Genomic DNA, 12,010 nt, shown 5'->3' with positions numbered 1-12,010 from the left:
CCAAATTTATAAATGATACATTCGCTTTACAATCATACGATCGATTCAATACTTTTGCCAATTATTAATTCTAGTGACGTGCATATTGGTAAGTATCAATCACGAATAAACTTCCAATGATCACAGTTCACTGATTGCGAATGCAATGCAAAAGCACATGTTATAAACGTCACATCACAATAAACAATATAAAGTAGCGACATCTAGTGACTGCCATAACACCGCTTAGATTAGACTGCTTTATCGACATGCTTATGAGGAAGTTATAAAAATGTAGAGACGGAATATTTTCAAGTCTTTATATATGAACATATAATATTGAATTAATATTAGTGAATAAAAAACAACCTAAATTAACATATTAAACGAAACAGTAGGGTAACATATTTTCTTAAGTATACGCTTACTGATCCGATCTACTCGAGCAATCCCTCTTTTATATAATGTCAGGATGGAGTAGACACTGTCAATATTTCGACAGATGTACAATTTTTTTCATCATTATTATACGGTTTTCTAGAAACCATTCCAGAAATATCATGCCTCCTAAGCCCAAGGAATCAGCAAAAAAGTCGACTCCTCAAGTCACACGACCTGCAATAAGTGACTCTAGCCTTTTGTATGTTCCTAGTGACGCAATAGAAGGTACAACTTTATTGCTGTTTTTAGATATTCAGGACAATTGTGCGAATACATTTTCATTGACATTCAGTTTACGTTTAAGTTTTAAACATTATCAACAACGTTAAACATTTGGTTAGAAATTTTGTTTCAGGTTACCAAGAGCGTATCGAAACAGGAATTGATTGGACTATTATAGAATTAGCAGCACGTCATCATAAGCGATTGTGCCTTAGAGAAAACCTTACGAAAGTTGCTTTTACGGAGGCCCTACAAAGTAAAATTAATAAAAGTATATTTTGTGGATTTTTAAATGAACACTCTAATATCAGCCTCGACGAACAATGGGAACTAATATTACCTATTACTTTATGGGATAATGAAAAATTTGCAAGTGAGGAAGCTAAAATTTGCTTTCATAGCTGCAACAACATAACAGACAATATGGTGAAATTAATCAAAAAAGCCGTCCGTTTTGGTGATAAAAAAGTTTTAAAACAAAACCTAAAATTAGTACCAGTATTACGACTGAACGATGCCCAGGTAATAACTTCTTTCAGTTAATATTATCTTTATTTGATAACGCATTTTAATATATTTTAATTTTTGTATTCAGATAACTGACTTAGATAATGGCTTATCAGATTTTAAAAATCTTGTCACTTTGAATTTATGTGGAAATTTTCTTTCTAATTTGGATTCAAGCTGTATTCCACGAGGAGTAAGAATTCTGGAACTTCAAGCAAATTGTATTAGAAATATAGAAACATTTTCAGAATTCCTACCTTTCAATTTGTCATATCTGGGCTTAGCAAGGAATTTACTAGATGATAGTAAGTATGTATATGGTATTTACTATGTAGCCGATGTAAAATAAAATTATATTTTGAATACTAAACTTTCTAAACATTAACTACTGAATTTATATTAAACTTATTATACAAAATTATATATTTATTGTCGTTATAGATAATATTAAAGGTTTATCACGAATACCGAATATTACAGTATTAGATTTATCTGACAATGACATCTACAGTCTAGAAGGAATATTAAATGTCCTAGCAAAGTTGCCAAGTCTCTCCTCGCTAATGCTTGCCGGAAACCCATGCTCGGTACGTGAGCACGCAATACACTCAGTAACGCTTTGTTAAAATCAAATTAACCTAGATGGCGCTGTTCTTTAATGTATGTAAACTTAATTTAACATTGCTAACTGTATAAATGAATCTAGATGTGTTCTGGTTACGCTCGTACAACTTTAATGAGACTACCTCGTCTGAAATGGCTGGATTCACGAGAAATACTGACAACTGATAGACCAATAGATCCATTTGAACCACACACCGATGATTTACTTTCGACATATTTCAACTTCACTGTTTTACGTATAATGTCTGTTCCTCAACCGCCAAAACCCGAAAAGGTACTTACTTTACTTTCCATATATAACATAGAGCTAGTTTTCCAGCAACATTTTTATAACTTACTTCTTTAGTTTCACTGGTTGGCATAAGCTTTTCATCGTAAGGAGGTTTTTTTATGGATGAAATGGAATGGTACTCCCACCTGTATTAACTGTTTATTCTGGCATGGCACCAGTGGAGGATAATAAGATGAACATGAGGTCAGGTCAGTTAGCCCATCGTGACAAATTCATCAGGAAATTATCACGATGGTTTCCAGGGGGAACCACGTGGAGGTTAATCTGACATGATACATTGTCAGTAATGGGGTAGTAACAAATATGAGTCCACATTACTAACAATCCCCATCCCCCCTCGTATGGAGGTTTTGGTTCATTATTATCTCTGTAGAGATGCGCATATTTGTGATTTGTTATATTAGTTAACTCTTAAGATATTCTGGGGTTGAAAATGTGACACATATTCGTACTCATTGGTTATACAGATATACAGACAAGGTGACAGATAGGATATTTTAGTAGTTATGTAAATGTCACCAAATTAAAGTTTAATCAAAAGTTTATATACTTAATATGTTGTAATTTTTTATTTACATATAAAATTATATTTTATATCAATACTATTCAAATATATGGTATTGGCATTGTAAAATTATAGGGAGCAATAACGACATTCCACGTGGAATTAGAATTACCTCTGCTAGACGCAACACGAAGAAGGTTTCTTATGTTTAGACAACATGAGTCGCTTACTGAGAGATTACCACTGCCAGAAGACGAAGAGTGGCCTGTTTCCAATATTACATCAATGTTCATTAAAAGTAAAACAACCATTGGTAAGAATTCTATGCCAGAATTATCCACGTTTTAAGGGAATACATATTTATACATAACTAGCAACTCGCCCTGTCTTATATTATATATATAAACCTTCCTCTTAAATCACTCTATCTATTAAAAAAACCGCTTCAATCAAAATCCGTTGCGTAGTTTGAAACATTTAAGCATAGTGACGAAAGGACAACGACAGCGACTTTTTTTTATACTATGTAAAATGATGATGATGATACATATTTCACATCTAAGATTTAGAAATTACATATAGATAGATATATATTTTTATTTTTATTTACTTTAATATTCAATTAAATTACAAGTTTTAGATGTTTTTCATGTACCAGATCCTGAAGTATCACCTCATGAATCTGATATTTATAAGCATCTGACAACTAAAAATTCCCAGGAAATTTGCCATTTTACTACATTTGAAAGTAATAAAATCCAATGGAACAAAGTTATGAATTTTCAAGAGCCAACAGTGAGAATTTTCTGTCCTGATCTTTTGGCTTTGAGGAATACATTTAGAACTGTTGTTACAGTGAGATTAATTTACTCTGTGGTATGTATAATGTAAGGATATATCATTTCAAGTAGTTAGGGGAATGTTAGGAATGGGAACATTTGGCCCCATTACTAGCAATATAACATGTAGGTGACTACCATGCCGTCCCCCCAAAAGAATCACATCAACAAACATCGTCTTTACATCTTAGTGCATTTGTCACAATGGACTAACTATAAACTTGACAAAGGAAACTTTAGAAATACATAAAGTTTATGTACAGTAATATGTAATAAATACCAGTTTTATATAAGTATCTATAAAGTATTTTTCGAAACAACCTAGAGTATTCAGCACGTGAACTATAAGATATATTAGTTTTACAACAATCTGTTTAATATAAAAGTTCAGACCAAAATGTTTAATATAATAGAACTTTATTTAGTTAGTATTACAGTTACTGTTATGAAATATATAGATATATATATGTATTTTTATAATTCATTACGTTTAAAGTAACGTCAAAATTTTATACAGAAAGTAATTTATAAAATCTATTTAATGTAAAAAATGACCTTTATCCGATTTTAATATACTTACTTTCAAAATATATAATTAATCTTACTAATATTATAAACCCGGAAGTTAATGAGTGTCGATCGATGGATGGATGTTTGTTACTCTTTTACGCAAAAACCACTGGATGGTTTTAAATAAAACTACAAGAATATATGTAGGTTATACATCATATAACACAGGATAAAAATTTCATGTGGGTGAAACTATCATTCTAGTTGATAATATTTGCTTATTCTAGATAATGCCAAGTAAGCAAAATAAAATAGACAAGAAAAGTAGTAATGCTATGAAACAACCAATAGATCAGAGAATAACTTTGGCTACAATAAAATGTGCTCTGAAACGTCCTGATTGGAGTCAAAACTCTCAACACTTCCATTGGGATGATTCACTTGGCAACAATGATGCTATACATTGGGGTGATGGAGACCTATCTGTGAGTATTTTTTAATCTTTCTCACAGTTTTCTTTTTAAGAACGTTTTTAAATAGTCCCTTTTTTGCAGATATTACAATATTCTCTAACGCCAACTAAGGCAACTAAAGTCAAAACTGAAACAGATATTGGATCTTCAAAACAACAATTTCCTGATAACTTAACTTGTCAATTTGGTTTTGGAATCGACTCGATACGTATTTAATGATTGTCAAATATATATTTTTACCTACAGCTTACTTTACAAGATAATAATTTGTAATTTCTTGCTGTTGAAAATTATAATTATTATAATGTCAATGGTATATCACATTTTTTATTGTCAGCGGTAGGCTCCTGTGACCTGTTCACATTATTCATTTCGTTAGGCGGATTATATTTCTTCATGCTAGACCCCAATTTTTAGTCGAAGTGTATATATATATATATATATATAATCATATCCTCAATTTAAAGTAATCATAGGGTCAATACGAATTGTGAAGTATACAATTGGACCAGTTGTTTATGAATGGCGGGAGGTCCGCACGAACGGTGGAGCAATCAGCTCGAATATCTGTTGTCATGCCTTGGTTACGCTGTTGGTATAGGAAATCTTTGGAGATTTCCATACCTGTGTTATAGAAATGGCGGAGGTAAGTACAATTCAATCAAAACTGATGACTAAATAGTATTTAAACCCATTTAAAAATAATATTGTATATTCTAATGATGTACAGTTTCAGATTCTATATTAAAATTATTAATAAAATCTATTTAATGACTATATATTGTAATTCCAGGCGCATTTCTAATTCCATACTTCTTGACATTATTTATATGTGGAATACCGCTAGTTTATTTGGAAACCACATTAGGCCAATTTGCTAGTGCAGGAAGTATTTCTATTTTCAACATAAATCCATTATTCAAAGGTATGTTATTTTTGTTGCTTTGTTTTGTGCCATAACCACCTAAACAAAATAATTATAGAAATATAGACATTAGTCGATAGTTTAGTAGTCTACAAATAATCTACTTAGGTTTTATATAAAGATTTTCGCATGTGTCATAAAACTTATCTATTAATATATGTATAAACGCAATTAGGTCTTATCTATACTCGTAAATACCACATATCACGTATGCATTATTTAAAAGACATATTGTATCAAAAGAAATTTATTAAAAAATTAAAATCGTAGTCGTTTTCATATAGTGTTTAATTTTTGTTCTCGAGTTAAATTTGAATAGCCATATTAAGTTTAAATTATTATAGCTGAGAATGAGATTCAATTCAAGGACTCTTATACTACACAAAAAATATATACTCAAAAATATATAAATCATATACTCAACAAAAAATTGTGAAATTAATTTATAATCGACTAACGAGACGAAATTTTCATATGTGTATTCTATAACAATATTCTACTATTATTCTGCAGGCGCTGGCTATGCTGCTGTTATTCTAAATGTAATAGCAATAATATACTTTTCTTCTATTATGTCGTATCCTGTCCTATACATATATCACTCGTTTAGTTCGCCTCTGCCATGGCAAACTTGTGAAAATTCATGGAATACAGAGAAGTGCACCGAGGTACATATATGAATTTAATTATGTACTAATTTTAAAATAAGTATAGTACTAATATTACACAAAGATAAAGAGATCAAATTATATTATGACGAAAGTAAACTGGAGAACTACTGTACCGTTTTCAGAAATTATTTCACTGTTAGAAAGGTACTTTATTCCTAAATTAAATATATATCGTATTACATATGTTCATTTATATAGAACTAATCAAAGTTATAAGCACTCGGGTGAAGCCGGGGCGGGCTAATAGTAAAATATAAATTATCAAGCAATTTATTGAATAAAAATATAAAACATAATTTGCAGATATCAGGAAATTCTAGTTTTTTTACTTCAAATGGAACAATTACGACGCCGGAAGATGAATTCTTTCAGTAAGTTGATGCACCTAATTTTATTTGAACATGTTCTTGTTGTCCATTATTAATTTACAAGTTCATGTTTTTGATTATTTCCAGTATTCGACTATTACGAATGTCGTCCGATATTAATCATATCGGTGGAATAGTGTGGCCTGTGTTTTGGTGTAATGTTATATGTTGGCTGATCGTTTACCTCTGCATCTGTAATGGTGTCAAGAGCGTCGGAAAGGTATTTCCTCCACAACTTCAGTTACCGTCTTTATTAAGAACAGTTACAGCTGTAATAATTTTGTACAAAATATTTTTAGTAAATCTTAACGTAAATAACTACTATTTACGTAGTTATTTTTTTTATACTAGATCTTATACGACTCTGTACAGAAAAATATAGAATAATAACAACCGCGTATATGAGTAATTCAATGAGACATGAACTAATAGAAAATTTATTAAAATAACAAATATATGTACAGATGTTTGACGTATATCCACTAAGTCAATCCCTTTATAATTTTTTTTCTGCTAACTGATAAAACAAATAATCAATTTCTAATTGACAGATAGTGTACTTCACAGTTTCCTTCCCATATGTAGTTCTATGTGCACTACTTATACGTGGATTAACGTTACCGGGCGCATGGAAAGGCATACTATTCTACATTTTACCAGATTGGCAGCAGTTGAAGAACCCTAAGGTAATGGGTATATTCTCTCTCTCTCTCTAGACTCTATATTTAAATCTATATCATATGATGATGGAGATATTCAGTGGATACCATAAACTAGCAGTAAATATAATTAATTATTCTTAATGGTCTTTTCGATCACATCACAACATTTTACAATCTGTTATTTATTACTGTTGTTGAGGAATTATTATTTCCATTATTGTAAATTCATAAAAATAAGATACATGATATGTAATCATAAAAAGAAGACTTAACAGTAGTAGAAAATAATCGACAATAAATTTTGCTTAAATAAATTGATTATTGAATCTATTAAGGATGGTACAAAATAATATTTACTTAGTTACGTGCATAACTTCATTTTTTTCAGGTTTGGGCTGATGCAGCAACTCAAATATTTTATTCCCTTGGACCGGGATGGGGAGGTCTCGTCAGCATGGCCAGTTTTAACCAATTCAATTATAACAATATGCGGTTTGATTCATATATTCTTTTACACCTTTTTACTAACCCCGTGTTTTATTACCTGTTAACTTCGACATAATATCATCCCCTCTTTCATTCCTTTCCAATTTCTTTTAAAGATATCCTATATAAAATTCCCGTATACAAAATATACTTTAAATTTATATATGTCAAACGTCATTAAGATCAGTTCAGGCGTTTAGTCATGAAAATGTAACTAACAGACAAAGGACCACAGATTCCCTGTTAAAACTAGCTGTTTCTTGTTTGCGACTTAATGTGCTTTATTTAAAAAAAAATAGATATTCCACGTAACATAAGCATTCTTCGTGTTTCTTCAAATTTCATTTAATCTTTTCAGGCATTAGTCATGAAGAACGATTGAAGTAACAATTAGACAGAGAGATAGACATACTTTCGCTATTATAATATTATAGAGTGGGTAATTTAATTTCTAGATCCTCAATAATTATACCACTTGTAAACAGCGGTACAAGTATATGGGCAGGATTTGTGGTATTTTCCGTGCTCGGTTTCGCGGCTGATCGTGCTGGTGTACCAGTCGGTCAAGTGGCCACAGCGGGCCCTGGTTTAGCATTTGTGACATACCCAGCGGCTGTCACAATGATGCCAGCTCCTAACTTCTGGGCCGTGACATTCTTTATTATGTTGTTCTTTCTCGGGATAGATTCCATGGTAATTATAATATAATAATTTCCTATTTATATTTCGATCATGTTATACACAATGTTGGCAAACAAGCATATGGCACATTTGATAGGAAACAGTTACTGTAGGCAACGGCCAATGGACGCATGAAACACCAGGGATCTAACTTGCCGACCCTTTAGTAGCCTTAGTATGAAATTCGCCTCTTTATGAAAAACCTCATGTTATAGTCTCTAGAGAAAACCTCTGCAGACAGTTCATTTCATAATCTACGTGGAAGGAAGTCTCTCTTAAAGATGAATACCCTGTCGAAGGGGAGCGATGTGATGGCAAAAGGTAGCTGTAGACATTAGGTACAGAACACAATCCGTTTGACAGCTTCGGTGGTCTAGCGGTTTAGCACGCCGTTTTTGTTCTAATAGTCGCAGGTTGATTTCTCGCACTGTACAAACATTTTAATATTTGATGTATTTAAAATAAATTATTTTTACTCCAGATTTTGTACAAGATATTTTACATATTTGCTGTTTTTTTTTCAGTTTGTTACCATAGAAGCAGTAATTGCTGGAATTTTGGATGAGTTTCCATATTTACGAACACGTAAAAAACTTATCACATTCCTTACATGCTTAGTACTCTTTAGTCTATCGATTATATGCAATACTGAGGTATGTATTTTTATATATTCTAGAAGTTTTATATAACATAATTCTTTCTTTACGTATATTCACATGAATATATGTAAATGATAATTAGTACTGAGCTTATATTACCGAGATGAATTTAGAATTTGATCTCTTTTACTGGGCATTTGTAACATAATCCCAGAAATGGACCAACTGATTTAAAAGAACAGTCCTGTAATACTTAGTATCTCTCTTAATCGATTTAATTCATAATAAAAAATATATTAGCTCCCAAGAAAGATAGAGATATAACATTGTTGATCAAAATACCAAATATAAAAGGTTGTAATTACAACTAGTATGAAATGTAATACAAATTATACAAAGCTGCATACATATACTTAGAAAACATGGGTAATGTTATTTGCTCTACATTGGAGTAAATATAAAAATAATTTGTATACCAATATACCATAAAATGAAAGTCGATATAAAGTCAACACATCCAACCGTCTTTATGGTCGGCTACCGTTCAAATGTGATGGAAATCAGTGAAATAAACAATAAAATTCAGTCCATAAGCCACATAGTTCTCGTAGAACTGCAACTATCAAGTGAATGTTGCATGATAGACGGTGCTTCGAGACACTGTACATCAACCATCCAACAAAACTGATAGCGCTATTGAAAATCCAATATCGTTATATCAAACAATATTTGCTATTTTTTTTGTACTTATAAATGTTGTGATGTAAATTATAATACATAGAAAAGTATTATACAACTTTTACCTTGAGTAACACGTATTCTTGATTACATTGTCGTATTAAAGATTATTATACCTCAACCGCGGTGCTGCCAGACTGGAATACAGCCCATGTTACTCTGATATTGATAAAGTAAAATACCATAAGTTAAAGATTTTCTTAAATTCATCTTTATATATTTATTACAAAATAGGATAATAATACATAAAAAGGATACCAATAACAACTCCTCGATTCTAGGCCCTGGATATTTATCTATTTCTAATACTCTGTTAAGCGTGAGCTTAAAATCAGCACATATGCGAATACCTAAAGTATACGCAATTTCTAGATTGTGTATATTGGTAGCCATTTTTTAATTCCATTCCATTCCATTAAAATCTAAATCTTAATTTAAAACTTTTATAGGGGGGACTTCACATCATAGGGCTGTTAGATTCACACGTCGCCATTGCCTGTGTGCCTTTAGTATGTATGTTGGAGCTTATTGGCGCTGTGTACACTTATGGTCCTCAGAAATTAGCCAGAGATGTATTATTTATGACTGGCGCGCCATTACATCGTCTTTGGATATTTATGTGGAAATTTCCTGTACCTATTATATTGCTGGTAAGAATAATACTTATATTTTTTATTAGTTATACACACGGGTCCGCGTGGAATTTTACTTTATTTTCTAAAATAACAGATTTTTTCTTAAATAAAAGTAATCTACTCTCTCCTTATTACATTAACTACCTGCCAATAAAAGTCCCGTCAAAATCGGTCCAGCCATTTAAGAGTTTAGCCGGAACAAACAGACAGACAAATTTTGAAAAAAATGTTATTTTAGTTTTAAAAATGTTAGTTTAGTGTCTGTACCGTGTTTATGTTCATATATATGTAGTAAAAAACGATTATTTCAATATTACAAATAGACACTCCAATATTATTTATATGTATAGATTAAATTATCGCTACAGAGTAACTAATTATATGTATCTTCTAAAAAATAAAATCACAGAGAGCAATTAAAGTAAAGCGTTATATAACAGGGAAATATGAATTAGTTGTCATCTATTCCAGATAATTATGGTATACTCATTACGAGAGGTTACTAGTGTTGGTGGCTGGATAGTTGCGTTGTCATCAGTAATTCTAATACCCATACACGCAATTAAAACACTTTACAGAGTAAAAGGAAATTTAATCCAGGTAAGTCTAATTTCAGGTTTCAGTGTGTGTGTAGAATATATCTATGCCACAGTTTTAGGTTGACTGGAAAAGATCTCTTCTAGGGATAAATCCACCTTTGCTCACATTGTCTCTACATTACAGTATCATTGTATTATTTCTGCAATAAAGAATATTTATAGAATTAGGTAAAATAACAATGAAGAATACAACAAAAAACAGAAGTCTTGTGTGTATAGTCTATATTTTTTCGCGCAAATGAAAAGCACCACAGATTAATTATATAGCATGACGCGTAGTCACAATAGCTTGACGAGCACGCTATAGCTGTATGTATTGTTTATACTAAGGATCAGTATTAACAGAGGTACTTTTGTACGAAGTAGTCTATGTAAGCAACTCTATCTCATCAATTTCAGCCGCCAGGCAACTTGTTTAAAAGCTGTGTGTGCGTTGAGACATGGCTGTGAAATTATGTTTTAAAATATGATTTCCTCTAGTATTTTGTTGTTGTTCAATTCAATTCATACTTACTCTTAGACAAACAAATTTTACAGGGCAATTTAGAATCCAACATAAGAATATTATCCCCAAATTATATATCAGTGAATTTTTCACCGAAATGTTAGTTAGTAAGATAAATTTGCACTCAAAGTCGGCAAGATTAGTAGTAATGGCCTCTTGGGTGCAAATCAGATAGCAATTCTTTGAGTATGTACGTTGACAGTGTTCCATTTTCAAAGTATCATGTTTATTAAAACAAATAGTATATATTTGTGTACATACCTATATGTATATATGTATATCTCGAACGCATAGCAATGTGTTATTATTTTAATGTAAATAAAAAAAAATATCCGCATTCCCTAACTTTAACTTTGCCAAATTTCAAGCTCCTTAGTCCATTTATCCGTACTTTCCGTACCAAGTTTTCTACTTCACGTATTAACATTATTATTCAATTATTATTATTTTATAGCGTCTGCGAGTGAGTTGCCGTCCGACCAATGATTGGGGCCCAACCCAACCAGATATACGACAGAAATGGATCGCACAGGAAAAGGATATTCATTCACTACCTGCCGTACAACTTGATAATGTATCTAATTTTAAATAAATTGCACAATTATTTAAAGTACTGTAAATTGATCTTTTCATCTCATGGAAAATAACTCGTACATTGATGCCGGCCACTCAACACTATGTGTCAATACATACAGACAAATCTTCAGTGATATAACAACTGATGCTCAGTACACTTATTTGTTTATTTA

The 12,010-nt window shown here is 31.4% G+C and overlaps 2 protein-coding genes across 3 annotated transcripts; both read left to right on the top strand.

Annotated features, from left to right (window-relative positions):
- Nucleotides 1–3: 3 nt before the first annotated feature.
- LOC131852575 (uncharacterized) lies at nt 4–4,631 on the top strand. 2 transcript variants are annotated; one of them, XM_059203244.1, is made up of 9 exons: nt 4–88; nt 776–1,164; nt 1,238–1,454; nt 1,591–1,736; nt 1,856–2,047; nt 2,706–2,883; nt 3,229–3,446; nt 4,207–4,404; nt 4,474–4,631. In XM_059203244.1, exons 1-9 carry the CDS (start codon nt 13–15, stop codon nt 4,606–4,608), a joined length of 1,749 nt encoding a protein of 582 aa, XP_059059227.1. In that variant the 5' UTR covers nt 4–12; the 3' UTR covers nt 4,609–4,631. The 2 variants fall into 2 exon arrangements, with proteins under 2 accessions (XP_059059227.1, XP_059059226.1); XM_059203243.1 differs by lacking the exon at nt 4–88 and adding an exon at nt 496–645.
- Nucleotides 4,632–4,914: 283 nt separating this feature from the next.
- LOC131852576 (sodium-dependent proline transporter-like) lies at nt 4,915–11,853 on the top strand. The gene is made up of 12 exons (XM_059203245.1): nt 4,915–5,038; nt 5,186–5,317; nt 5,831–5,985; nt 6,292–6,359; nt 6,444–6,576; nt 6,908–7,042; nt 7,407–7,510; nt 7,960–8,197; nt 8,710–8,838; nt 9,972–10,172; nt 10,629–10,757; nt 11,716–11,853. The coding sequence occupies exons 1-12, from the start codon at nt 4,915–4,917 to the stop codon at nt 11,851–11,853; spliced, it is 1,686 nt and encodes a 561-aa protein (XP_059059228.1).
- Nucleotides 11,854–12,010: the final 157 nt, after the last annotated feature.

Source organism: Achroia grisella, unplaced genomic scaffold (assembly GCF_030625045.1).
Source record: "Achroia grisella isolate CSIRO2021 unplaced genomic scaffold, CSIRO_AGI_Agris_v1 utg856, whole genome shotgun sequence".
Taxonomy (NCBI): Eukaryota; Metazoa; Arthropoda; class Insecta; order Lepidoptera; family Pyralidae; genus Achroia; species Achroia grisella.
The sequence above is the reverse complement of the archived record's forward strand: the minus strand, read 5'-3'. Positions and strand labels throughout refer to the sequence as shown.

Excerpts from the sequence above, each read along its gene's own strand:
- LOC131852575 (XM_059203243.1), top strand. The coding sequence starts at position 540 with ATGCCTCCTAAGCCCAAGGAATCAGCAAAAAAGTCGACTCCTCAAGTC. Across the intron at positions 646-775 it reads TCCTAGTGACGCAATAGAAG|GTTACCAAGAGCGTATCGAA; the intron begins GTACAACTTTAT and ends ATTTTGTTTCAG. Across the intron at positions 2,048-2,705 it reads AACCGCCAAAACCCGAAAAG|GGAGCAATAACGACATTCCA; the intron begins GTACTTACTTTA and ends GTAAAATTATAG.
- LOC131852576 (XM_059203245.1), top strand. The coding sequence starts at position 4,915 with ATGGCGGGAGGTCCGCACGAACGGTGGAGCAATCAGCTCGAATATCTG. Across the intron at positions 7,043-7,406 it reads AGCAGTTGAAGAACCCTAAG|GTTTGGGCTGATGCAGCAAC; the intron begins GTAATGGGTATA and ends CATTTTTTTCAG. Across the intron at positions 7,511-7,959 it reads TTCAATTATAACAATATGCG|ATCCTCAATAATTATACCAC; the intron begins GTTTGATTCATA and ends TTTAATTTCTAG.